The sequence below is a fragment of the Helicoverpa armigera genome, chromosome 4, assembly GCF_030705265.1.
Source record: "Helicoverpa armigera isolate CAAS_96S chromosome 4, ASM3070526v1, whole genome shotgun sequence".
Taxonomy (NCBI): Eukaryota; Metazoa; Arthropoda; class Insecta; order Lepidoptera; family Noctuidae; genus Helicoverpa; species Helicoverpa armigera.
The window spans coordinates 6,242,920-6,270,649 of NC_087123.1; the positions used below are offsets into that span (position 1 = coordinate 6,242,920).

Consider the following 27,730-nt stretch of genomic DNA (forward strand, 5'->3'; position numbering starts at 1 on the left):
ATAGGTACAGGCCAAAGTGAGAAGTTTGACTTGTATGGTTTGTAGGTATGTATGTTTGTGCGCGATAATCTCGCGTTTGGCTAAACCGATATCGATGCGATTTTCAGAAAAGGATTTGTTACATTTATGATCTTCGGAGATGTTCACTAGAAATGAAAAAAAAGCCTTAAAAAAAGAGAACCGACTTCAAATAAGGCACAAAGCCGTAAGAAATAATTTGTTTTTTTTTATGTTGGTGCTAACAGCTGGTAATTACGAATCGAAAAAGCACCGACATCAAAAAATATATTATTTCTTACGGTTTAGTGTTTTGAAGTCGGTTCTCTTTTTTTAAAGTTTGTTTTATTATTTTTGTAAGTTTGTTTTGTTTTATATACCTATTGGTGCTGACTGTAGAAGAAACCTAGATAAAACATAATTATATACATCAGTGTGTAGGTAAAATAAAAAAATCTTTAAAGTTACAGCACATAAGGCACCACACGGCATCGTAATGCGCGTACGAACGAACAGCACTATTAGAAGTCGGTTAAAAATTGAACGGCGTGCACGCGCTTCGCTTGTGAAAACCGCAACTGAATTTGATCCGCCGGCGGACCGAGACCGCTCGGCTGGGCGGTAGGCACTTATAGCGCGCAAGTACATGGAGTGACGGAGGCCTGCCGATGGCAACAAAATTTAGTTGAATAAAAGTAGTACAAGTGCATATTTATGTAGGTTTCGTGTGTAAGCACAGCAATAAACTTGGAGAATTTTCATCTAGCCTTAATATTTAACAACATTGTAAATTATGTAATTGCAAATTATTTATTATTGTGCTTCATGTATGTTATAAAATCATTATCATTAAAATGTACTAGGTATATTATGTCTATCTTTAGATAATTATTTCCCATCAGCTTCAGAGAGGAGAGCTTTGTCTGCAACATGAAAATAAAATCTCTGATATATCCGTTTCGACAGCTTCCTTTTCTATCGACTATTTAAAATCATATTTAAAAGCATATCATGCGTTACTTTACAACAATATAACAACAACGGACAAACAGACTAACATTTGTGTTTATCGGTAAAGATGACCTTTCCATTGGCAAATATTTTTTGCATTTTCTGCAGATGAAAGTTTCTCCTATACTCTGACGTCTTCACCTTTGGTATTGCTATTTGTCAATTTTGTGTGTTCTAATTTTGTGTCTGTAATAATTATAATACTCGCATCATGTTAATGGCTGTTTTCGCGAATAACCAGTCGCTTTAGCAAAAGCTTATTTTTTGAAACTGTCTCTGAGGTACTTTTACAATAAAGATAAAATCAAATGTTATCAAATTCCATATAACTTGTATAAAGATTATGTGGTCACTTGCAAACATGTATGTAACGGGAACCGTATATTTATTTCCTTAAAAAAACAATTTATTGGTCGGTACTTGTAATCTCAAATTGATGTGTTTACGTCATCGTTATTTATTTACTGATGACGCATTTCTTCACTTGAATAGCGATAAGTAGATGCTAACTTGCACGTGCAATGGATGATTTAACGAAATTTGTATTTTACGTACTTGCTTATCAAGGAAATGGTGGTTGGGTAAAAGCATATTGAGGTGCCTATCCATTTACGAGAGATAATAAGGGAGTGAGATAATACCGGCCTACTGCCGACCACTATACGCCGTAGGTGTCATCCAGTGAGAGAATACGATTCCACTTTTGGGTAACCCACATTCATGCTGTATCTTTTACTGTCACAGTAAATAATAATTCATGTTCGAAATTGTAAAAATCAATAAATGATTAAAAATAATTATATACCTCTCAGTCACTGGTATTCGAACTTACGCACTCTTCTTTTTTGTTTTGAATGTATGTAGGTAATGTAGTGATAATACCTAATTGAAGTTAAGAATGAGAATATGGATAGAAGAACCCTTTTGTTTTACACACAATTCAAAACTTTAATTTGTTGCACCAATCTCTTAATATTCACGAGTGCTGTAACTTATAATCACATTAAATACATAAATATCCTAAAATGTCTTTGTTTAACATAAATAAAGGTAATGACTATGTATTTTATGTTGATGTATGAACGTGCCAATGATTATAAGATGTGCCTGTTTTCGCAATACATTGCATACTGACCTATAAGAGTTAGATAATAATATTTATTATTCAATGGTGCGTTTTTAATCTAATTTGATTGAAATATTTGATTTTTATGTGACATTAATAGTTTGAACTTTGAATTTAAATAAATTCATCATTTAGATCAATAATTTTAATTTTATGAATGTTTTATGAGGTATCTATACTAGTCATGATAAACTGATTTGTTTGAATTTAGATAGCGCTTTTAAGCAGTGTTTTTTAAATATGTTCTTTCCTTTTAATGAGAATAGCTTTGTTATCTATTCATGCCATCCATTTTTTGTGTTGTATTGGTGTTTATGAGCCGATACTCAGATACTCAATTTCCCTACCATTACCTATAAAACGTTACCATAATCTAACTAACTCTCTCTTCAGTAACTCTTCAGTTTCCTTCCATTTTTCTCTATTGTGATTTTGAATAATTTTCTCAGAAGTTGTGACAAAAATATTAAGTCTCTGAAAAAATAATACTTTCTGAAACGATAGTAGACACTGTAGCGATTACAAAGAAGAATAAACATTGGAGAATTATTTAAACTTGACTAACGGAAAAATGTTATGGATTAAGAAACGGATTTATTTTCAATGTATATAATGCTGTAGGTACTTATGTGTAATAATTAATTAATTAGTTTATTGGGAAATAGAATATTTCAATATATTTAATTTATTTAACTACTAGGTTATAAAACTTTGTCCTCAGCGGACGAATGTCGGATCAATTCAATATACACATAACCTAAGCTTTAGGCATAGGTATTTTTCCTTGGTAGTAAGGAGTCAAGAAATGAAAACGAGTTTCAGAGTGAGTTTAGACAGTGTAAAGTTGACAATAGTGTATGCGAGGTAGATACCTATGTATGAATGTGTCTGATAAGGCAACAAACGTGACAACATAGGTACTATGAAGTAATTGGAACTATATTTGCATACACAAAAAGCAACATACATAATTATCTCGAAACATAATACAATACCTGCCTTATTATTATATTATACGTATACTTTAATTACCAAATTGTTTAGGTAGTGAGCACTGTCTTTATATCAATCTATTTATAATCCTCACTTGATTTTAATAAACTTAACAGCTAATTAGGTTTTAGTTTTCCACATTTAAATTAATTTTAAAGCCAAAGTCTTTGTACATACAAACGCAAAAGGTCGTTAACCCGATCATATCATACTCATCTTATCACATCTTCAATCTGAAAAATTAAAATCCGGGCAAAACGTTGGTGGTGATATTAAAACGTAAATATAAAAACATTATACCTCCTTACCAAAACATGTAGAGTTAATTACGTTAATGAATTCTCATGGAATTTCAGTAAGTACCTACACTCTTGTTATGACGATGATGATGACATGCGATAAACGTAGGACGTGTATACTGACTAATGGTAATGTCAAATAAAACATCACGTTGTACAGGATCTTCTAGTTTTGCTATAAAAACATGGCAATTTCATTAGGATACCTCAGATGGATGTGTCATTTAATAGGAATGTGAGACTACACTATAACATACCATCAACTATATATTAAAAATATACGGTTTGAAGAAGTAAGCGAAATGGCCTTTGCAGACACTAAGTACGATTTCCTCCAGTATTTTATTAATTTGAATAAAATACTGGAGTATAAACATTTACAATTTCTATCAAAAAAGTCTGTTATATGGTCCTGATGTGATGATATAGTCCTACGATTTGCAATAAAAAGAATAACCGTAGCCTAAAATATCTAGGCCGACTTTTAATATTCTTACCAAACTATTAGTTTTGGAAACGAAGGGGTCAACGAGGTTATTGATTAATAGATGCAATTTTGTCTGGAATTATAAGTATCATGTTAACTATTAACCAGACTGTTAGAAATGACTGCTAATCTATGTCACAGAGCATGATTGATAGGCACAGAATAAAGGAGGTTTATTCTAACAGTAAGTAACACAAGCTGTGAATAAATATTAAAATGATTCAGGAACGAGGAAAAATTAAAATAAATAATGTATTACTTCAATTTATTTACTTTCTCCCCATACATCAAATGCTAACGGTGTCTGTGGAATATGAGTATAAGTTAGGGGAAATGACTCGAAAAGATTGCTGGTTTTTCTGAACGCACATTCTCCATCAATGGCTCATGGTCCAAGTGGGCCAACCTACGTTCACAATACACTTGAAAAAAAAAAACGAAATAACGTGGTATGTTCTGCATAACTGTCGAAAAGGGGAACAGGTGACATACCTATTGAGAAACTTATTGCCAGTTGTGCGTGGCGTTGATTGATAGGTGTTATTAGGATAATGGCAGGAACCCTGTTATTTAATTAACACATAAATTGAGATTTCATAATAATATTACGACATAATTTTCCATATACACAAAGTAAAAGTGAGCGGCAGGTAAAAGTTATCCAATTGTATTTATGTTCATTAGGTATTTATGACCCGATGTGTCCTTGACACTACATCTATTGTATGCAAACATTTCCTCAAAAGAGTTATGGTTATTTGAGGTTACGGTCTTCGAATATATTATTGAAAAACTTTTTCCCTGATCTATTGCGTAGCTTTTACCCTTCGTTTTGAATTATAAATATGTAGTACTTTTCTACTACTAGTGTTAGCTACGTTTTATGACCTAAACGTGACTTTATTTCAAACTTCAAGGAAAGTAAAAGGAAAATATTTTGATGGTATCTACACACCAACCACGTGGATAATAAGGGATTGAGTAATTGTTACAAAATATAAATGATCTACGTCTATAAGATATGATACAATACTTTTGTAATAATTACATCATTGTCAAAACTCGAATCATGTTTTATTTAATAAGAATGACGCATGAAAGTCCAATTTCCCAATGTTGATTCTAACATTTATCTTATAGACAAATTGGGAAGAGACGGATCCTCTTAAGCAAACTAATTTTGTCATATTTGAACGGAAAATTAGTACATTTTAAGATGAGAAATTTTAGAGTAAGTTTTATTTTGCTTTGACAATGTAATTGTAAAACTTTCGATAAGGTTTATTTACTTAAGTTGCCAAAAAAAACTTATCCAAACTAATATTATAAATGCGAAAGTAACTCTGTCTGTCTGTCTGTCTTTTCTTCACGCCTAAACTACTGAACCGATTTGTGTGAAATTTGGTACAGACATAGTTTGAAACTTGAGAAAGGACATAGGATAGTTTTTATTACAAAAATCCATCTATTGGTCAAATAAAAAATCTGCTGGTAGTCACTATTCCACGCGAACGATGTTGCGGGCAAAAGCTAGTATTAAATAAAATATTTTACCAATAAAGGTAAGTTACGTGCACAATTAATTGCCTATTCCTGTAGTAAGGTACGAGGCATTTCTTGTTATCATCACAGCTGACGCGCCTCAATAAAATTCTTACACTATGCAAGTGGTTTTTTCAAACCAGGCTTTACGGAAATGACCCTTGTAGATTGCAGCGTAACTTAATTACTTTTGCCTACATATTTAACGTATATAAAAAATGCCCATCTGAACTACATGTAAGTGTGATATGTAAAGTTGCTAATAGGTCATAAACATTTTTTTAGGTATCTCTAAAATAAGTTAGGTTTATAAAATAAATCGGCAATTGTATCATCGATCCCGTTACTAAATTATTCGTTACGAATGAGTATGCAGACATAAGATCTTAATGCATTAGCAAAGCAGATAAATAAAATCGTGCTCTAATTGCTACAGTAAATATTCATGCAGGAAGGCATACACAAATAGCGACAGCTGTGCACGGGGTGCCAATTGCAAGACCCGGGTTTGCTCGAAATCGCTTTGTAGGTATAACTCACAAAACAGCATAGAAGTTGGTATAGTGGTGATACGCTTGTAAATTGGAGAACACGTGCATATAGATTCTGCGCCTTAGCTTTCTGGTTGATTTTAAAACAGTGAGGAAATACAGAATGCATTTTTATCTGTGCAAATGCTTGTGAACTATTCCGCACTGCTGGCTTATCGCCTTAGGTTCGAGAACAGCTCTGGTGTAGTGTTTGACCTGAGCGCCATTGTCGTTATTATTGTTACCTACATTATGCAACTACAAAGCAGATTCAATGTTAAATTATCAGCAAATTAAATATCAATAGTCACCAACAAAATACCAACCAGAACATAAAAACTGCATTCCTACAGAATAGTCCTTGTAGATAATTTTATAATTATCGTCAACTTAGAACACTTCTACGTATATCGTAGACTAGCTTCTGCCAGCGGTTTCACCCGCATCCCGTGGGAACTACTTCCCGTACCGGGATAAAAAGTAGATTATTGCCTTCCTCGATAAATGGCCTATCTAACAAGGAAATTTTCAAATCGGACCAGTAGTTCCTGAGATTAGCGCGTTCAAACAAACAAACAAACTCTTTAGCTTTATAATATTAGTATAGATTTACTTAATAAGTTTAGATGTGCATGTTGCATACTGTCAGTTACAGTAATGGTAATAAAATATTTGGAAAATGTTGTCTGCAATGTAATTGGCGACAATTATTATAAAGGTCGCTGGAAGACGCTGGATGCAGGACGCCTCCAACAGGTATCTGTGGAGATCTAAGGGTGCAGCAGTGGACGTCCTATGGCTGAGATGATGATTAATATAATTGAGTTCGATTAAGTTTACTCCTATGACAAAAGAGTAGCAATGCTATTTTAATTTCACTGGCCTACTACTTTTATATGAGCAAAACACCTTTGTGTGGAATAAAGCTACAAATAATAAATTACTATAATAGCGCGATTAATTCTGCCTCTCACATCCACCCCCTTACTTATAAAATCTCTAATCACCTTCTAAGCAACATTTTAACTAATCACTACTTAAAAGTAAATAGTGATTAAATGTTAGTTAAGACATGTTTAAGCAACGTTTATAAGTAAGATTTTACTTAAACAGACCTTAAGTATTACTTATATTTAATTCACGTTTATAAGTAAGGCTGCCAGTGTTTTTAAAATAAGATTTTAAATAAATTTGCATAAGTAACTAAATATTGCTATTGTAGATATGAATTAATTAAACTTCATTGTATAAGTATGGTTCTAAGGAGTGTTATTGCTTATGCTGTAAAATCCAGATTTAGGATTTAAAGTCTGTAAGACCGGGATTCTTCGACAATAGGTTTGTTGATATTATGAGTCCATTAGGTATTTCAAATTAAGCGAGGTTAAGTGGCGACTAAATGATCCTTGTTGTTGATTATTTTTATGGCACATTAAACTGTTCAGTTCAAATATAATGCTTATTAATTAAGTAATCAGTAAAACCAATCAAAACATGCATTTACAATGTTGGTTCTGAAAGGTCTACTCGTAAGTTAAAAATGCATATTATTTTTTAAGCCCGAGGAGTATTTATGATCATTTTGTAAAAATTATTACTTATATATTTTTTCAGTTTATGTGCATTGTCATTGCGTCTGCCCATTGTAACAATACTGAACCTACGACTACAATTGGATTTAAAGAGGAGTAAGTACCTAAATAGTCCTAAACTAAATGTTTATCCATCTAAATTTGGAACTCTGTTCTTAGGGCTTTGTTGAAATGGGTTAACTCATGCTCAGGTGTCAGTAAAAAATCTCAATAAATAATAATATTTTTTATTTACCATACGTATATGTTTAAGTTATAAACTATCAATATTACGAGTATAATAAGGTATAACTTTGTAAATCTAATCTATTTATAAATCTATCTAGGTTTCTATAATGCACTTTACAGAATGCAAATATAACTGTAAATTACAACTTCTAGCTTTTCCTTTTTAACAGTTAAAGTTTGTCAAAGGTTTGAGTTTTGCTAGGATACATTCGGTGTATTGTAATGTTGAAGTAAAAATTCAAAATTATGGTATTTTGCAGAAATGGAAATAACACCAAGATGGGCGTAGTTGCTCTGAGTAGCGCCGCATCTGATACAAACAGCACAATACCAACCAACGTTTCAAGTGTAACTATGCCGCAAGAATCAAAAATTATTAATATTAAAACGCTACCCGCCAACGTTACTCAAATCAGAAGAACTACTGTTACCATTAACAGTCCGACTGCCTTACGTCAGAGAAAAAGGAAACGGAGAGGCAAAAAATCTAGTGACCCAACTTTAGCGGAAGTTGAAAGCCTGCTTTATGAGGAATACGATGCCAATGGAGACAAACTCGTCGAGTTTATGATGTATACTATGGAAGACGTTTCTAAGTTCTTTGCCGGATTTCTTCATACGGAGATTTGCCATGTGAGGTGCGCGCCTACGCCAGCACAAATAAAGAAAGAAGAAGAAGAGAAGAAAGCTGCTGAAGCTGCCGCCAGAGCCAAAAGTTAGATTAACCCAAAAGTGATGCCACAACTGGAGCTGGAGGGATTCTTATCTCCAGGCCATCCATTGTAGTCTGAAATGTAATAAACAAGTAGTAAACAAAACTGTTAATTATTTCAATATAATGACCTGTTTAATCAAATTGAGGAGTTTCATGAAAGTTTTCAAAATAAGTACCTAATACATTTTTGAAGTCTGAATAATTTAAGTACGAGCTTACTTCTCAAGACTGATAACAAGCAAGCCCGTTTCGTTAAGGAAACTAAATTGGACAAGTACCATTTAGTATTTGTATACCTGAGTACTTCAAAAAAATTATGGCGTAGCTAGCTAGCTGATATTGCTTGCAAATGTAATTCGACATAATGTTGCAAAGGGTTGCCATTAAATAAAATCTTTTGATTACTTACATTCTCATATTCACCAGTTTCAGTAGTAAAGTCATAAGTAGGATCAACAGTTGTGGTCGTATCTCCGGAATTAGGTTTTGACTGGAATATGTAATTTAACAACTGTTTATCAATTTCGGGTTTGCTTTGTGTGATCTCATCTTTTGTTTCAGGTACATTTTGGGCTGTTTGATATCTGTCAGTCACAGGGGCATTGAATTGATTTCTTGTTTGGAACTGTCCGTTATTATTATTATTTATAGTTTGGTATCTATCTTGATTTATGGAACTTGTTAAACCATTGTCGTTTGCGGCATAAACTGGCTGTCTTATATTTGGATTCTGCACAGTTCTGTAAGGTGATTGATCATACTGATAAGGTGGCAGTGATTGATCATACTGATATCTGTTTCCCTGATTCGGTGAAAATATATTTCCAATGCTGCTGAAAGATTCTTTGGCTTTTGAAAGAGATCTGTAAATAAGAGATTTTTATTAGTTAGTATAGCAACACAGTTGTAGATATTTGCATGTTTATCAGTTGGAAAAGATTGTTTCTTTAGTGGCTGTCATTCCAGCGTCAAAAAATGAACAATCATTACCGGAAAGTGAAAAACCACAGTAAGAAACTAAAATATCCGTGTTATGTTATGAATTTTCTTTGTCTATTCCGTTAACTTGTTGACCTTCTTAGCCGTAATTAACCACGAATCGAATTTTATGTAAAAATATACAATTTGCTTTTTAAGGTATTTTTTTTATGAATGGTAATAAGATTGGAAACTAAAAACTTCACGGTAGTAATATAAAATCTACGTAATGACGATTAGTGGTTATCAAATATTTCGCGTAGGTATTTAATTATAGAGTATAACAACTTACGATCCTAGATTAATTCCAAAAAGAGAGAAGTCCGCTGGTGTCCTCTTAAGCCTTGAATATAAATGTTCATTAGTTTCTTTCGAAGGCATGCTCATTGTTACTGCAATATACATCATCCAGAGCGTTATGAACTGAAAACAGAAAAACGTTCAACCAACATTTAAAAGTGTAATCTATTTATAGGTATAGTTAAGAGGAAATTTCCTAACATAACATGAAAACTGGACCGAGCGAAGCTTTTTTGCTAACTTTGTAGCAAAGTTCTAGAATACTCAGTTGGTTTTTTCATCGTCCTCCATGTACCTATTTGATATGCATTTAGTAATATTATAAATATCTATTTCTATAAAAATAATCGAGCTATGTTGATGCTTTAGCTTAACAACAAATAACACATTATAACGGCAAATACGCAATACAGCTTTAAGCATTAAGCTTTCTACTTACCTTTACAAAAGTTTTATCCATTTTGTCCCAATTAATACCGAAATGACTTCAATAAGTAACACACAAACCACAAACAACACTATTATACCTTCCAAGATCTTTAAGTATGAGGAAAAGATTAAAAAATGCTATTTATACTAGTTTATGCTTCTTCTGTTTACGCTTCAACACTACGCATCTGAACCACGAATGAATCGGATTCATCTGTTCTAAGAACATCACGGAATATATTTTTTGTACCAACTTAATTACTTACTTGAGATCGGTTGAGTACCTAATTCTGTAATATCGAATTGAATACACACTTTGCTATTTTTATTAGTGGTGTATGAATTGGCATAACGGTTTACTAAATGTGTTATAAAATAACTAATTATTATTGCTGTAGAAAGTATAAATTTTAAAGTACAAAAGTATCTTTAGGTCTCTCTTGAAAATATAAATGCCACGAATGTGGTAGGTATTAAGAGGAAGTTTTGTTCAATGTTATTCGTTGTACCTATTGTGTTCCTGAAATATTTACGCTACAACCTACGCGACGCGACAACGGTTAAAAATACTACGTTCTTTGGATGAAACCCAAGTTCTTAGGTACCGTTCTATGACGGTAGAGTATACAGACGTGCTTAGACTCAAAAAATGGTTTTGCTGATATAAGGAAGGATATATGTATGTATTATCACCGTTGCTGGACCACAATCCGAAGTGTTCAAGTCAGTTAGTAATAGGTACAGTTAGCAAAAATATATCTTTATAAGTTATGTACCTATATATTTTCCTCGTATTGAGCTTGAAGTTATAAAAACCATATAAGATCAATTATAGATAAGTGGGTTGGTTAAGCAAATAAACAACAACTTATTTCTATGTGTGTGTACTTTTAAAAATACACAAATTTTGAACAGTTCAGTAGAGTAGTAGTCAGTCAAGTATTTACGAAATAATTTGTCTATATGTATGTGCGATAACTTGTGGCTGTGCGCGTAACATTAGCACTTGAAAATTTCATTGACTAAAGTTTCCTACAACCTACGTTTTTCCTCATTACTATTAACTCATATTGTTGAGCTGTACTGACATTCAATTGCAATATATTTATTGGAATTGAAGATGACTAGTCGAAACCTGGTTTATACAGAGATAGACAGGAAATAATTATACTATATAACATACCTAATTGATGAACGCAGAAAACGTGCTGATATTGAAGACAAATAAAAACTAAAATATTTCCTAACAAAAGAGGAAAAATCGAGGAACCGTTTTTTGATCATTTATCCTTGAAGTCGGCCTCAAAGCGAAATGTCTGTGAATTCAGACTCGGCAAGCATTTATCGTAGTACATAGGTAACTACAAAATAATTCTATTGTATTAATTTCTAATAAGAAAAAAATCCAGAATTATCCATGTCTTTATGACCTAGTGTCATTCTAGGATACAGGCACATACATAGGCATCGGATAATATTTAAGTACTAGCTGGTGCCCGTGACTTCGTCTGCGCAGATTTAGTATTTCGAACAATATGTTTACAAATTGTAGCCTATGTGTTATTCTGATGTATAAGCTATATTATTGTAAAGTTTCATTAAAATTCATTCAGTAGTTTTTGCGTGAAAGAGTAACAAACATCCATACATCCATACATACAAACTTTCGCGTTTATAATATTAGTAGGAAGTAGGATTTTTTTTCATATCCATTTTTATCTTCACAGTTTTCACATCATTTCAGCAATTTAGTATTAACCTACCTATGTATTTTAGCAAAACTAAGAGCAAAACACTCAGTATCAAATTGCTATATATTAAGTTGCGGCGCTTTCGGTTCGATATTTTAGGTATTATTTCTCTTTCTGCAGTGTAATAAAATCTTCGAATTCACATTTATTATTTTTCTTCACAAAACAAAAATTAAAATTAGATATTTTTTACTTATTTATATCTTTCAGTTTCAGCGCCTGTGAAATAAGTGATTTACAATATATGTTGCTAGCAAACACATTTTTATATGGGTACCAATAATAGCAATGTCTTACATTGAAATGCAAATAAACTCTTTTGCAAAAAAAAACGGGCACCTATGCGAAATCTTAGTTTTAAGGACTTTACGTGTATTTCAAAGGGTTTTAATGATTTTAGTATATTTCTAGCATCAAAAGAGTTAGCCAAGCATGCGTGGGAGTGTATTCTAAATTTGAATTTTGTACAATTGCTAAGAAAATTGGTTTAACCTTGTTTTGGACTAATTGCTGGCAGAAAGTTCGTCGGTGTTTTGAAAAGTTTTTGAAGTGATTATCAGAAAAATTATAATGCAGTTTTAATTAATGATGAATGTACCTTTTTGTTAGATCAAAACATTTTTGAAAATCTATGCGTATTTGATAAAATTTTCACCTGCTCTAAATGGGCTATACTGATGATTGATGTCAATGTTAAGAGTTTCGGTATTTTAGTGTAAAGCGTTCTATTGTTTAGATATTGTGCCCACGTGTTTTAAAATGTTGCTTTTTCATAATTAAACACCATTTAGAGGAGTATCAGTAATTCGGGCTTCGACAAACCCAGTTTAAAGTAAGCAGTGCCGATCACAACTCGTCTCCTATCAGACTTTGACATTTAAAAATACCAAATTTTGTGATAAATGTTAAAATTAACCACATGAAAAATGATGAACAGGGTTACAGCTATCTAAAAAGTCAAATTATTGCCGCGTTGAAGCTCTCGATAACTCCATAGGTATCGGGTTACTAAACGATGATTTAGCTGAAAGGGAGTCAAGAATTCAAAATTATTGGCCAAACGTATGTTTCTTAAGAAATGAGCAGATACCCAATTATTGTTATGATTTAAGCAAGAAAGTGCTGTAGATGCTAGGAAATCTCGGTGCAGGCAAGTTTATTTAATAAAATGTCAGTGGGATGAAAACACACTATTTGAACGCTCAGACTCATAGATCTTCAGAGGTCTACGGAGTTTCCCAAGAGACGAGGTTGTTTAAAAATCAGTGATTACGAGACCTTAAGACCTCGTGCTCACAGTCTATGCGCTATTTTCTGTATTTTGTAGAATTTCAAGACTTTTAAAAATGTCAAAGTCTGATAGGAGACGAGTTGTGATCGGCACTGCTTACTTTAAACTGGGTTTGTCGAAGCCCGAAATACTGATACTCCTCTAAATGGTGTTTAATTATGAAAAAGCAACATTTTAAAACACGTGGGTACAATATCTAAACAATAGAACGCTTTACGCTAAAATACCGAAACTCTTAACATTGACATCAATCATCAGTATAGCCCATTTAGAACAGGTGAAAATTTTATCAAATACGCATAGATTTTCAAAAATGTTTTGATCTAACAAAAAGGTACATTAATCATTAATTAAAACTGCATTATCATTTTTTAACCCCCGACGCAAAAACGACGGGGTGTTATAAGTTTGACGTGTCTGTGTGTGTGTGTGTGTGTGTATGTGGCATCGTAGCTCCTAAACGGATGATCCGATTGTAATGCGGTTTTTTTTGTTTAAAAGGTATGTCAGTCGGGAGTGTTCTTAGCTATGTTTGGTGGAAATCGGTTCAGGTCTTCAAGGTCATCAGCTCGTTTGCTAGATGTGATAGGAATGTTACACGCTCTGTTTACTTGCAAGTATATGTGGGATCTGAAATCTGAAACACTTATGTCTTTTGGAACCACTGAGCTGGTCTGCTGTTAGGGCACGAAGGTAGGAGACGTAACCCTGAACTGCCTTTTAGTAAACCCATCGAGTTTGGACTCGTTGAATTTGTCTTGACGAGTTCTCTTCATGTTTCTGATTGACGAGAATCTGATGCTGGAAATGGGATGTGGCGGATGAAACCCTGAAATGCCGGAATGATCGGATAAACCGATTTATATTTTTGCTGAAAATCTAGAATGTCCAAAGGTTAATCTTTATTGTTTTACAGTCTGTGCAATTCTCCCAGAGCCAGTTTGTCATGAGGATTGTTAAACAGCTTCCTTTGGCCGAGATCGCATATAGCTACCCCATCTTAAGATAAAATAAATTAAATGAAAGAAGGAAAAATTAAGGAGCTCCTTTAAAAAGCATGAAATAAAATTAAATTATAAATTAAAAAAAACCCCCGACCCAAAAAAAGTATGCAATAATTATGACAAAAGGTTAAAAACGCTAAACCCTATAAAAAGCAAAAAATAACTTTTAACACTACGTAAACTAAATTTTGACGTGTCGGGGGACCGCTTTTTACCTTCATAAATACTTACATAAATAAAATGATACCTACCTAATTACAACATTCGTTTAAAAAAAAAAACACGTATCTAAAGTAATGAATTAGAGCGGTCCCCCGACACGACAAAATTTAGTTTACGTAGTGTTAAAAGTTATTTTTTGCTTTTTATAGGGTTTAGCGTTTTTAACCTTTTGTCATAATTATTGCATACTTTTTTTGGGTCGGGGGTTTTTTTTAATTTATAATTTAATTTTCTGATAATCACTTCAAAAACTTTTCAAAACACCGACGAACTTTCTGCCAGCAATTAGTCCAAAACAAGGTTAAACCCAATTTCTTAGCAATTGTACAAAATTCAAATTTAGAATACACTCTCACGCATGCTTGGCTAACTCTTTTGATGCTAGAAACATACTACAATCATTAAAATCCTTTGAAATACACGTAAAGTCCTTAAAACTAAGATTTCGCACAGGTGCCCGTTTTTTTTGCAAAAGAGTGTATTATATGTAATTACAAAAGGTGTAGTTATGTAGTCAATGGAATACAGCGTCATAATACTTTTAAACACAAATAAAAAACTAAAAATACTAAAAAAAGGAACAACTTTATTTACTTTTCAATAAAAAATCAGTAACATTTTTATATTTTACATTTTTCAATTTCTGTAGTCATCAGTCCTTGCACTGGAGGGTGTGCGACTGCGCACCTTTAGGGGGCGTTCCCGTTGCTTGGTTGCCTTGCGCGGGCGCTGGCTGCGCGGCTTCACAGAATGTGCCAGACGAGACATTTCATTGAGCCTATAGCGACCTTGTTCCATTTGCAGCAGTCCCAGCCTCACTCCACGCTTTAACGCCCTGCAACGACACATATTGACATGTTAAGTACATCTGCTGGGGTACTAAAATAATCAAGAAGAAACATTATTTTGTTTGTTCCCTAAATGATCCATAGCAACTGAACTGATTTTAAAAATGACTTCACTGTTGGGAAGCTAAACTATTCCCGGGTAACATAAATATTTAATCTGGGTACAGGACCAAGTCCCCCCGGACGACACGCGTGAAATCGCAGGGAACAGCCAGTTTGTAATTATAATATCATGGTTAAAAGATGTTTAATTTAGAGTCAATATATATCGTATGGAACACGGTTCCCATGAAGTTTCTCATACAGCTTTATTTGGATATCATTATTGACATTTATAAATCCAATTAGGAATTATTTTAGACGGAAGATGCAAGAAATAAGAAGGAATGCTTTTGGTTTTACAAAAAAGAAGCGTGAGATCTTTTTAACCCCCGACGCAAAAACGACGGGGTGTTATAAGTTTGACGTGTCTGTGTGTGTGTGTGTGTGTGTGTGTGTGTGTGTGTGTGTGTGTATGTGGCATCGTAGCTCCCAAACGGATGATCCGATTGTAATGCGGTTTTTTTTGTTTAAAAGGTATGCCAGTCGGGAGTGTTCTTAGCTATGTTTGGTGGAAATCGGTTCAGGTCTTCAAGGTCATCAGCTCGTTTGCTAGATGTGATAGGAATGTTACACGCTCAGTTTACTTGCAAGTATATGTGGGATCTGAAATTTGAAACACTAATGTCTTTTGGAACCACTGAGCTGGTCTGCTGTTAGGGCACGAAGATAGGAGACGTAACCCTGAACTGCCTTTTAGTAAACCCATCGAGTTTGGGCTCGTTGAATTTGTCTTGACGAGTTCTCTTCATGTTTCTGATTGACGAGAACCTGATGCTGGAAATGGGATGTGGCGGATGAAACCCTGGAATGCCGGAATGAAACGGATAAACCGATTTATATTTTTGCTGAAAATCTAGAATGTCCAAAGGTTAATCTTTATTGTTTCTCAATCTGTGCAATTCTCCCAGAGCCAGTTTGTCATGAGGATTGTTAAACAGCTTCCTTTGGCCGAGATCGCATTTAACGACCCCATCTTAAGATAAAATAAATTAAATGAAAGAAGGAAAAATTAAGGAGCTCCTTTAAAAAGCATGAAATAAAATTAAATTATAAATTTAAAAAAACCCCCGACCCAAAAAAAGTACGCAATAATTATGACAAAAGGTTAAAAACGCTAAACCCTATAAAAAGCAAAAAATAACTTTTAACACTAGGTAAACTAAATTTTGACGTGTCGGGGGACCGCTTTCTACCTACATAAATACTAACATAAATCAAATGATACCTACCTAATTACAACATTAGTTTAAAACAAAAAAAAGACGTATCTAAAGTAATGAATTAGAGCGGTCCCCCGACACGACAAAATTTAGTTTACCTAGTGTTAAAAGTTATTTTTTGCTTTTTATAGGGTTTAGCGTTTTTAACCTTTTGTCATAATTATTGCGTACTTTTTTTTTAAATAACAAGGTCGCTGTTGCATTGCATATCATCATATCATCTTTACGTGGGTCATCGGATGGATTAGCTGTTTATAATAATGGATATAATGTTTTGTACACCACTTTTATATTCAGGTAGATATTGAAGTAATTCTTGTGGCAGAAACTCTACATAATTAGATGTAAGTTGAATAAAAATAAATGTGTTTTCATTAGTTAAACTTACTAGAAAACTGATCAAGCTAGTTTTAGTATTGTATGCACGTAGGAATGTACTATTTTATTTGAAAATTCTAGGAGGTACGCAATACGTAGGTACTTCTGTTTAAGCTAACATCATCATGACCATAAAAGGGCATGGGCAGATGTTTTGTACAAGACAAATATCTGAGCGGTCACTCCATAGGTGAAGGGCATGTCATAATTATCTTACATACTTACCTACATTTACATGTAATTATTTATATTAAATTAAACCTTTACGTGCACGATTTTGAAATTTAATTCCACAAACGTATGCGGAATTAATTCATGAAGAACTAAGAAAAAATATATTTGAAGCTTTACCAGGGTCAGGCAAAACCTACACGAGTAACTAAAGAATGGGTTGCATGCAAGCATCCCAAATGAGTTAAGCAGTATAAGGGCGCATTTTAGTAACCATCTGTAGCTTGTAACTAGTGGATAGCTATACCTACTTAATTTAATGCTACCACCTCCTAAGGAATTAGCTTATCAATGTTAGATTCGCGCCTATACCTACACATTCGATCACTGTTCCTATACCTTCATATATGTACACTTGTATCCACATAATGCGTGATAAAAATTACCTGGAAACTTTTCGGCTTATTTTTGGATCAGCAACACGATACTCCATTCTAATAAACTTGATGATGGTGCGCGCAGTCCATCCTGTGTTTTTCATCAGTTTCTTAATTGCGGTCAACACCATTTCCCCTGTGTTTATACTGGAAGAGTTGCCCCTGCCAGGTGTCATTTTGCTGCAAACCATTTAATGAAGGGATAAAATAAAATGCCTTTTATTTCCAGTAGGTATTAAAATTTTACACTTCTTCATAAAACATCATGTATTACAAGTGTTAGTTAAGACTGCTTAATGTATGTTAGTATATTTTGGGTAAATGTAATATGTAGTAAATGAAGGGATAAACTTCAAGAATTTTAAATGGTATTTTATTCGGGTTCAATTACCTCGTCTTTTATTCATGTCCAGTTACGTAACAAATGGTTTTAGACGTTAAATTTAATTAATATATTTATTTGCTTGGCAAATTTTTAATGAATTTGTCATCCAGTAAGTAAGCATTCCATTAAATTGTACCATTGTTCGCAGCAATTGTTTTAAACTATTAAAGTCAGTATGTTGTGTACAGCGTGGGACCAAATATACTAATTAGAATTATCTCATTGTAGCCAGCACGAATAAAATACATATCTAAAATAAAATGGCAAGTTTGATTTAAAGGATGGACAGAAAATAAATGTTTGTTTGTAAAATTGAAATCCTCTGAAACTTGCTTATGTTGAATGGGGAACAAAACGGTCTCGAACTGAGGTGAAGAAGAAAACCAGATTATATAGTTTTCAGTGTTCTAGTAGAATAATAACTACTTTTGGCAAGTTTATGTCAAACATGGCGATCAATTTTGCAAATATTTACTATCATGATAGTTGTACTAACAATGATCTTAACACGTACAAAAACAACAGTTATTCAAATTAGGATGATCTACGGCTCCTTATGTAGAAGGTAAGGTGTCCAATTTTGTTCTGATTTGGGAAAGAAGATTTTTTCTTATTACTTACGTTTCGATTGGCAGGCTCCTCGTTCAAAAAGAAGTGAAAAACAAAATCGCTCCTACCGGCCAATAAATACATCGGACAAATACTTGATACATTTACGCAAAATTTTAACGATACCCGTTCAATTTATTGATACCGTAGACACTAAAATATGAACTTCTAAAAAAAATCCAAGAAATAATTATTTTTTGACATTTGTGGTCTGTCTGACATAGTTGATCCTAAAAAAAACTTGGTGTTAAGAGAAAAACTCTATGTTCAAGTCTAGAAAGGAGTATTTATACTGAATCATTACAAACGTATGAAATTATTTTTTCCAGTGTTATTATAGTTTAGGAGGATTATTCGCTATATCTATCTGCTTTTTATAATCGAATGTGTGAAATTACAAAACAACATTCAGGACGATTATGTGTTATTCCTGTAACTGTCAGCCTATATACCTTTAGATATTCTGAAGGGACTCTGAAAACGACCCAATACAACTAATATTATGGTTAAGTATTATTAAGTGAACGAGTATTGTGTATAAATATTTTAAGAAATCACAAAATAAAATTCAAAATAGGGCTTAAAAATAAATTTATTTAACAAATTAGGCTATTATTTCTAAAAGGTTTTAACCGAGGAGTGAGGCGACGACCGCGGAGGGCACGGCACCTCCTGGGCCCTGTTCTATCGTGGGCTGGAAGCCGTTCTCATCAGCCACGTAGTTGACCGTGTAGGTGACGCCATCAGGACCCACCCAGGAGTAGGAACCCTTCATCGCGACGAACTCATCTTCAGCACCCACGTTCCTGAGTTCTCCGTTCTCGTTGCGTTTTGAGCCATCGCTTTGTTCATATCTGTGAACAGAATATTTTGAATTTTTAATAATAGAAACAAAAAAAAAATATCCTTACTTTTTTATGAAACTGCACCCGCCAATGTTTCCCGGTTAAAATATTGCGAGTTTAGATACTTAAGATCAAAATGCTGACAGAAATAAAATCTCATCGCAGATATTTGACACATTAAAAGATAAAAAAATACATTCATAATTATTATCCAGGCACGAATTTTAGCAAATCCAGGCAAGAATCCCTAACTTGTTTGGAGTATGAGGACTTACACGAAATTGTAGGTGCCGAGACCATCGTTGTCGGCATCATATCGCAACAGCTGAACATCCTGAGCCTGAGGGGCGGCTGCCACCACGGCCACTAAAGCACAAAGCACCAACTGAAAACAAAACCGCACTATTAACAACACTGCACAATAACACCGCAAACAGTAAATAATATTTATTCTCATATTTAAATATTATTTTTAAATTCACAACTAACCAATTTCATGATCACTATTAAACGGTTTACCGTATCGAGTTTACTTGAACTATGTGCTCATGAATTATCTTTACTCATGTTTTATACTATTCGGAATATTGCATTACAACATACTGTTATTAGTTGACGCACATCTCGTTACAATGTTTTGTATATTTGACCACTCCTACGACACGGCGAAGGTAAGCCGCGAAACATTTGAGGACGTATTTGATGGGAACCTTTCGAAATTATGATTTTAATTATATGCATGCATGCATGTATGTGTGTAGGTACTTTGCAGAATGTGATAATAACTATAATTTGTGTGATTGACAGCAATTAGGAAAGGTCTTTTTATCGTCACATGGATCGAATATGTGAAGATGTTTCTAGTCATTTTTATGACAATTGCTTTGTTAGTTTTCAGAATGTCATTGTTCGATAATTCTATTGTACCTAAACCAGTATGTGTTTTTGTATACTAGTTTTTCACATTAAATAGATTATGATATATGGTGATTCAGGCATTCCTTATTTTATCTTGCAGCATTCAGGGATGACAATATTGCAGGGAAAGTTGCTATTCGATTTCAAAAAGTCGATTTACCACAGACCTATGTATACAGTTAAGATTATATTTTTTAACTAAGTGACCTAATCAATCAGGAGCTATTAACTAAAGGTAATGAAAATCAACTAATCAATAATCATGCAAGATGACATTTACCTTTGACCTCTGCGTGTTTGTACCTAAACGTGGTTAGCCAATAGACATAATGATTTTTAGTAACCCGACACCCATTATAATACTTTGTAAGTCTCTCGGTAATTTAATGATTCTGCAAGAATTTTAATCCTATTAATGGAATTATTCTCGTATGTTGCCTAAAATGGTTTGAATGTTGTTTAGAAATACAAAAGTATTGTTAGAATAGCATATGTCTTATATAAAATACCCTATTCAGAGTTAAATATTTTTTATAACAAATAGTAGTGTTTCATTGAGTTGACCTTTTCTGATCATTGTCTCTGTACGTTTTAGGCTTCAGCGCCTACAATGTTGATTGATAGAGCTGTCTTGATATTGCAACAGTGAAGTAAGTCTGCAGTTTTGTTTCTCGAAATTATTTTTCAGTAAATCTTTTCTCATAAAGGTCGTTGGGTAAAAAGTAATTAATTTGTCTTTTTGTATTTTTTTTTCTTAATAGTTAATTGGTATTTATGAACCTCTGACGTTTTAGCAACAAATAGTCCCGGGACATTCACGGTCACGACGCCAGCATGCCAGCATAACAGCCCTCCCAGCCGCGAGATCACATAGTCAACTTACAAACTCCGGATCTCGACAAGATCCAGGAATCGAACCTGGGACCTCATGCGTAGCAGTCGCGCTTGCGATCACTGCGACCAACAGACCAGTTAACATCAATAGACAAACACATCAATTAATTAACCAAATAGCTTTTATTAACTCCATAATTATTTAACGATACTAAATTCTAATAACAAGGTATACCTGTTATAATTTATTAACTCAAATTAAATAATTATTGGAATCTCCATATAAAATTGAATGCAACACGACTAGTTAAATTATTTCCGGACAGGCCGCGAATCTTCCGTTAAAGCTACATCACCTTGACCCAGAGTATCAGAGTCACATTTTAAGAGGTACTTACAGTTTTGGAGACTTATCATCTTTAAGCCCGAGGGGTTACCCTTGATATGTCAAAATCTCCTTATGTCTTTATAGTAAGGAAGTCCTTGTAAAAAAATAAACATTGGCTGATGATAAATAGGTCCGTTTCTGCATTAAACAGTCAAATCATCGAAGAACACGAACATATTGCCATCATTAATTTATTAGGAAATAATCTTTAAGCTTTAGCATCATCTTCTTACTTTACCTATAGAACGTCCACTGCTGATTCGCGAAACCGTAAAATTGTGGACCCAACAACATGAACTTGACCGGCCCAGAAAGGCAACACAAAAATGTAAACAATTGTACAAAAGATTCACTTTTAAAGCTCACAAGTTATGAAAAAATGTAAAATGATTTCACTTCGCGTGGGAGTCTGCCTTGAGCAATTATGCTACAGACTTAAAGATGATTCACAAATTGATGTTATTTTTAACAATATTGTAAAAGTATTTGTTATCTTAAAAATACCTGTTTTGTACATAAGATATTAAATACATTATTATTTAATGGATATACCTAAAGGTAATTTGATTGACTTTATTTTGACCTACAATCATGTTTGACGTAGGTACATTTTGCTAACTATCTTATTCAATAGTCAGAGAAATATTTTAAATATATTTCGAAAATTAGAGCAAGCTTTCAACATCATATACAATACAAGCAATAACGAGTAGCTATTAGTTTGCCTACGTATTTAAAACTGTTTAATATTCAACAAATTTTCCTTTACAATAATTATTGCGTTACTTTGTACCTAATACATGTCAATGGTATGACTGGGTGTGACAAGTTCTGCAAGTGTTACATTCATTAATATCTTTTTGAGTGCTTTGCTTACGTTAGAGGTATTAATAATAAGAGTTATTTTTTCCGCTGTTACATATGCATATGTAGCTAGGCAAAGATAGAGATAACGACTTTAAGTTATGGGTGCCATGCCACTTGCGAAATGGAAGCTTATAATAACAGCGAGTAACAACTTTCATGAACAGGTCATGAGTTGAACAATTTGTTGAGAATAGATTATTGTTCACGCCACATTTCTAATAGAGTCAAAATATCGTTGTGATTGCCTTTACATTTATTGTGGTGCAGTTTTTCCAACAGGTTCTCATTTGTTTAAGCTTGGCCTGTTTCAATACTTAGAAATGAATAAATTGGTTTTTGATACTTACTAAGATGAATTTAATGATGAGTACGCTCTAGTTGCTGCAATACTAGAAATATTGCATGTTGGAAACACACTAAAACAAATTCCGTAGGAGAATGATATGATTGTATGCGAACCTTATACGCTGGTAAGCAAATGGTTATCACACAGATATTATTTAAATCTGTAAGGGATTTTTGCTCACTTTACCATTTGCTTACTTGGGTTATTGTAGGGGTATTGTATTGCCCGGGTAACTGGATTGAGCAGGTCAGATAAGCAGTAAAACACTGGTACTCAGCTGCATCCGGTTAGACTGGAAGCCGACCCCAACATATATAGTTGTGAAAAAGGCTGTACACATGATAATATGTAAGGCTTGAAAAATAATACTTACCATAAAAAGTACATTTGAATTTACAATTCAAAAAGCCATGGGCACAATAACGTACATTTTATCAACAACAAAAGTTGCGACAAAAATGTTGCATCAAGTGGATAGCATAAATTAATTAAAGTTTGCACAATGGCCCTTTGGCATTCTCAACAATCGGCTTTTTAATGGTGAAATGGTAGGTACTGTTTGATCCAAATACATGTTGAATACATATATTCCCAAATTGTACAAATAGAAAATTATAACACAAATGCAAACGAAATCAAAGTAATCCGATCACAAGAAATAAAAACAACATGTTCAATACCACAGGGTAGTGTTCTGGGATGTGTATTATTTTTAATATACATCAACGATTTACCGAAAATTCTTAACAAAGACCTAACTCTTCCGGTATTATTTGCAGATGATATATCTATTCTAATAAAATACGACAGAACGCAGACACCCACACCCACTTTACAAGATACTTTAGAATTAATAACAAGTTGGCTTGATGATCATAACTTAGAAATAAATTACAACAAAACAAAAACCATACAGTTTAGATCATACAAAACTCCACCTTTAACAATAGACACTACTTTTAGAAACACAACTTTGCAAAACGTAGATACATTTAACCTACTCGGAATAAACATAGATACCCATATAAACTGGAAAGCCCACATAGAACTTATAAAATCAAAACTATCAAAATTCACATACGCCCTTTTCCAAATTAAATGTAGCACAAACATTGAGACGGCACTTTCAGCTTATTTCGCATATGCACACTCCTGGTTAAGATACGGCATCATGCTATGGGGAGATAGTGTTAACGTACACGACCTATTTGTCTTACAAAAAAAGTGCATTCGAATCATAGCCCAAATAGACAACCAAGATAGCTGTAGACCTTTTTTTATCAAATATAACCTCTTGACCCTACCACCCATATACATTTACGACATATGCCTGTTTGTATTTAAAAATAAAAATGACTTCATTAAAGTTAAAGACACCCACAATATAAACACCCGTCATAAAAATAGACTGTACTTACCTCCATCTAGAATTAAAATGCTCAACAAAAGTCCCTACTACATGGCAGTCAAAATATTTAACAGATTACCTAAAGAACTACAAAATGAAAATAAAGAAATAATATTTCAGAAAAAGTTAAAAATATTCCTAATAAAAAGGTGTTTTTACTCAATAAAAGAATACTTCGAAAAATAAAAAAGCTAAAATCAATAGGTATATATAAAATATAATATATAAATCATAAAATAACAACAGCAACTACCAACATTAATTTGTAATATAAAGAAAATAAAGATACATCACCTAATACTACCTACCACATTACATCTAATACGCACTTGTTTTTGATAAAAAGTTTATGTCTAGAATATAAGTTAGCAATAAGTAATTTAGCAATAAGCCCTCACATTTTTGCAACGCCTGCAAAAGGCCGTTAAGCTGAACCTAAACCTATATTTAAGATCTGTACAACCTTAACATGCAAATAAATATTTTGAGTTTGAGTTTGAGTTTATACGATTGATCTGAGTTGACAACCTGTGTTACACATAAAGGTTTTGTGACAGGTGCATAGAAAAAGGTGGTTCACTCATTGGGAAAATCCTACATGCTTCTAATATATTTGATGAAAATATGAAGGTTTTTGCTACATTGACGTGGCAGTGATTTGATCTAACTAAATTGTAATGTGCAAATGCCTAAGCCCATAAATGGCTACTTGACCCTTTAAGTTTATCTAATGTGCCGCCTCTGGCGCAGATATGCTTACAACCGTATAATAAATGTTGATGTCGTGTAGAAGTTCACAATATGTAGGCGTTACCATCTCTTGCGCATCATTTTAAACTAACTGAGAAATGCCAACAGCCCAATAAACAAAAGTATTTCGCAGTTAATAATTATGACCATAGATCACGCCATTGTTAATAGAGAAAACAATGTGGTAATACTGACTCGTTGCGAGTTTATCAATTTGCCAGCCGTTGCAAATATGGGTATATTTACAGAGAGGTTTCTAGAACAATGTTCACTATTACATTAGTATGATGATGATGATGGAAAAAAATATTATAGCTAGATAGACCGGCGATATGCAAAAGTAACAGATAGGTACAGCGAACGCACTGTTACAATCGCTAGTTTTCCATTGCTTGTCAGGTCATTTGTATCCTTTACCACTCCTCCATATTTGTTTTCCTTAGTGTAAAGAAGTATCTCTGTCAGTCATTTTATGGATTCACCATTTGCCCTTAGGTATTCGCCTGACGTGACCTGGTCTTTTCAGCCCAGGTCTAGACGACTTTTTTCGCATTGTTGCGAATCGTCGGAGCGTATTTTTACTTTACTTTTCGATTTAGGTACCTATTATTTACATAAAAAATGTAGTAAGAAATATGAGAAATGAGAGACAAAAATAAGTTTTTCAATTTTTATTATAACTTTTAACATACATATTTGGTAATTTTAATCAATAACAACATCTAATTAACCGAGGAGGGATGCGACGACTGCGGGTGGGACGCCGCCTCCGGGTCCCTGTTCGATCTCGGGCTGGTAGCCATTGTCGTCAGCGATGTAGCTGACACGGTAGAACACGCCGTCGGGGCCGACCCAGGTGTAGGAACCCTTGACTGCGATGGACTCGTCCTCGCGACCCTCGTTCCTCAACTCAGCCTGCTGTTCCGCCGCCTGTCCGTCAGTCTGTTCAAACCTGGAATGGAGATTATGAATAAGTAGGTAATCTCTGTGGTCGTGTCGAATTATCGTCCCATCAGGCTTTGACAGTGAAGGAGTTGAGTGTGTCTGCGCAAATGCTTGTGCACTAAAATATGCCCTGCACAGTTGGCTATTCTCCTTATATGAGAAAAGCTGCCGTAGCAGACAATCGGCCAGGAGGACATCATTATCAACATCGGAGGAATTTTAAATTCATTCATTCATAATTGCTGAAATATTTGGATTGGGCCCACAAAAGTGCCTGATTACGTTTAACTGGTATTGAGGATTTTTGCTTTGACTTTGAACCTTGAAAGATTGCATTCTGGAACACTATTATTGAGTTTTTTCTGAATATTTTATTTCTTTCGTTTTTTTAAGGGTGCATCGAGGATTATTATAATTAAGAGAAAGTAGTAGACAGTTTAAAAAGAAACACTTGGAAACTTACGCGAATCTGTAGTTGCCCAGTCCAAGGTTGTCATTTTCGTATTTGGTAATTTGGACATTGTCCTGGGAGTAGTTTATTCTTGGGGGAGGGGCAGCAACCGCCACCGCGACCAAGCAGAGTACTACGATCTGAAATTTTATAAAAAAGCATGGTTTATGTCATTGTATTTCCAAAAAATCTGCTCAAATTGTAATAAATATTCATATAAAGCTCATATTGATATAAAGTGTTTGAAATAAATCGTGCAAAATGTAATTGGAAAATCTGCATTCCAAGTGAAAATGATTAGTAAGTGAGAGTGAAAATAATAATAATTTTAAAAGTGATTATCTGACATTATCGTGCAGTAACTCAATAGAAATAGCTTTGTATAAGGAACGAAAATAGTTAAAATAATTAGAGTATTTTTGGTTGAAATTCACATTCTTAAGAAATTGTTACAAAAAAAGTACTACTACAGGTAATATAAGTTATTTTGGAATGTATTTAAAACAATTCAACATTGATTAAACTATATTTATTCACGAATAGTGTTTAGAACTGCTTCGATTATTGGAAAAATCATATCGGAAAATAAGCACTTTCTCAGAAAAAATGCATTTCCAAAAGTTAATTGAGGAACTGAAGTGGAAATTGCGTAAAAATCGAGCCGAATTTATTTTATGTAACTTTTTAAATATTAATTTGATACTTTTTTCACCTATTTCACTAAACACTTTTTCACACAAAATACACAAATATAACGAACCAGTTTCATGTTTGAAGTGGTGATTTTACGGATGAATACGTTGAAGTGACGAATCTCACATGAAATTCGGTCTTTATATCTAGCACAACTTTTGATTTGATATATGCTAAAGCAGTACCAGTAGAAGGTGAACCGCTTGACACATACCTAATATTATGTTATTCCCTTAATGTTAAGAATAAACAAAACTTTTATATTATATTGTGTACGTCGATTTTCAATGTGGATAATGGAAAAGTATTTTCTTGAAATGTTTAATTACTTTAGCGATGAACTACTTTCTTTTATTAATTAAGTTAATTAAAATTTCTGGATAGATGATAAGTTGTCTCTTAGAAAACTTGTAGGTTAGCAATTCTTCTCCATGTTTTCACAGTTTTTGACTAAAGTTTTTACTTAAAGTGTAACTTTAAACTTTTTTTTGTTGTTTATAAAGGCATAACAGTTTTATTACAACCTTGAGACAATTATGAAACACTTCCGAATGCCAAACGTCTAAATTGAGCTATTAGGTTAGAGGTTGAGACGGCGGATGGTTCTTCATTACGTACATTTATGTATGTATGCAATCAG

General features: G+C 33.5%; 4 protein-coding genes and 1 long non-coding RNA gene across 6 annotated transcripts; 1 reads left to right on the forward strand and 4 right to left on the reverse strand.

Annotated features, from left to right (window-relative positions):
* The first annotated feature begins 7,446 nt into the window (after positions 1 to 7,446).
* On the forward strand, positions 7,447 to 8,525 carry LOC135116751 (uncharacterized). The gene is made up of 3 exons (XM_064034286.1): positions 7,447 to 7,514; positions 7,600 to 7,673; positions 8,066 to 8,525. Exons 1-3 carry the CDS (start codon positions 7,491 to 7,493, stop codon positions 8,523 to 8,525), a joined length of 558 nt encoding a protein of 185 aa, XP_063890356.1. The 5' UTR covers positions 7,447 to 7,490.
* LOC110384182 (uncharacterized) lies at positions 8,452 to 10,434 on the reverse strand. The gene is made up of 4 exons (XM_021345329.3): positions 10,238 to 10,434; positions 9,791 to 9,921; positions 8,930 to 9,383; positions 8,452 to 8,592 (listed from the first exon to the last, which is right to left on the reverse strand). The coding sequence occupies exons 1-4, from the start codon at positions 10,256 to 10,258 to the stop codon at positions 8,527 to 8,529; spliced, it is 672 nt and encodes a 223-aa protein (XP_021201004.3). The 5' UTR covers positions 10,259 to 10,434; the 3' UTR covers positions 8,452 to 8,526.
* Positions 10,435 to 13,134: 2,700 nt separating this feature from the next.
* On the reverse strand, positions 13,135 to 27,317 carry LOC110384121 (endocuticle structural glycoprotein SgAbd-5). Of its 2 annotated transcripts, XM_064034113.1 has the most exons (4): positions 27,158 to 27,317; positions 26,410 to 26,537; positions 25,711 to 25,953; positions 13,135 to 13,148 (listed from the first exon to the last, which is right to left on the reverse strand). In XM_064034113.1, exons 1-3 carry the CDS (start codon positions 27,164 to 27,166, stop codon positions 25,728 to 25,730), a joined length of 363 nt encoding a protein of 120 aa, XP_063890183.1. In that variant the 5' UTR covers positions 27,167 to 27,317; the 3' UTR covers positions 13,135 to 13,148; positions 25,711 to 25,727. The 2 variants fall into 2 exon arrangements, with proteins under 2 accessions (XP_063890183.1, XP_021200901.1); XM_021345226.3 differs by lacking the exon at positions 13,135 to 13,148 and having other exon boundaries at positions 25,658 to 25,953; positions 27,158 to 27,316.
* Positions 15,062 to 18,877, reverse strand: LOC110384123 (uncharacterized). The gene is made up of 3 exons (XR_010276452.1): positions 18,658 to 18,877; positions 17,661 to 17,831; positions 15,062 to 15,330 (listed from the first exon to the last, which is right to left on the reverse strand). It is a non-coding gene; the product is annotated as an uncharacterized LOC110384123 (long non-coding RNA).
* Positions 19,220 to 20,122, reverse strand: LOC110384124 (endocuticle structural glycoprotein SgAbd-5). The gene is made up of 3 exons (XM_021345231.3): positions 19,980 to 20,122; positions 19,766 to 19,875; positions 19,220 to 19,499 (listed from the first exon to the last, which is right to left on the reverse strand). Exons 1-3 carry the CDS (start codon positions 19,986 to 19,988, stop codon positions 19,274 to 19,276), a joined length of 345 nt encoding a protein of 114 aa, XP_021200906.1. The 5' UTR covers positions 19,989 to 20,122; the 3' UTR covers positions 19,220 to 19,273.
* Positions 27,318 to 27,730: the final 413 nt, after the last annotated feature.

Excerpts from the sequence above, each read along its gene's own strand:
- LOC135116751 (XM_064034286.1), top strand. The coding sequence starts at position 7,491 with ATGTTGGTTCTGAAAGGTCTACTC. Across the intron at positions 7,515-7,599 it reads TGGTTCTGAAAGGTCTACTC|TTTATGTGCATTGTCATTGC; the intron begins GTAAGTTAAAAA and ends ATATTTTTTCAG. Across the intron at positions 7,674-8,065 it reads ACAATTGGATTTAAAGAGGA|AAATGGAAATAACACCAAGA; the intron begins GTAAGTACCTAA and ends GGTATTTTGCAG.
- LOC110384182 (XM_021345329.3), bottom strand. The coding sequence starts at position 10,258 with ATGGATAAAACTTTTGTAAAG. Across the intron at positions 9,922-10,237 it reads TGGATAAAACTTTTGTAAAG|TTCATAACGCTCTGGATGAT; the intron begins GTAAGTAGAAAG and ends TTCTGTTTTCAG. Across the intron at positions 8,593-8,929 it reads AAACTGGTGAATATGAGAAT|ACTACAATGGATGGCCTGGA; the intron begins GTAAGTAATCAA and ends ATTACATTTCAG.
- LOC110384121 (XM_064034113.1), bottom strand. Across the intron at positions 25,954-26,409 it reads CTGGGCAACTACAGATTCGC|GTTTGAACAGACTGACGGAC; the intron begins GTAAGTTTCCAA and ends TCTCCATTCCAG.
- LOC110384124 (XM_021345231.3), bottom strand. Across the intron at positions 19,500-19,765 it reads CTCGGCACCTACAATTTCGT|ATATGAACAAAGCGATGGCT; the intron begins GTAAGTCCTCAT and ends TTCTGTTCACAG.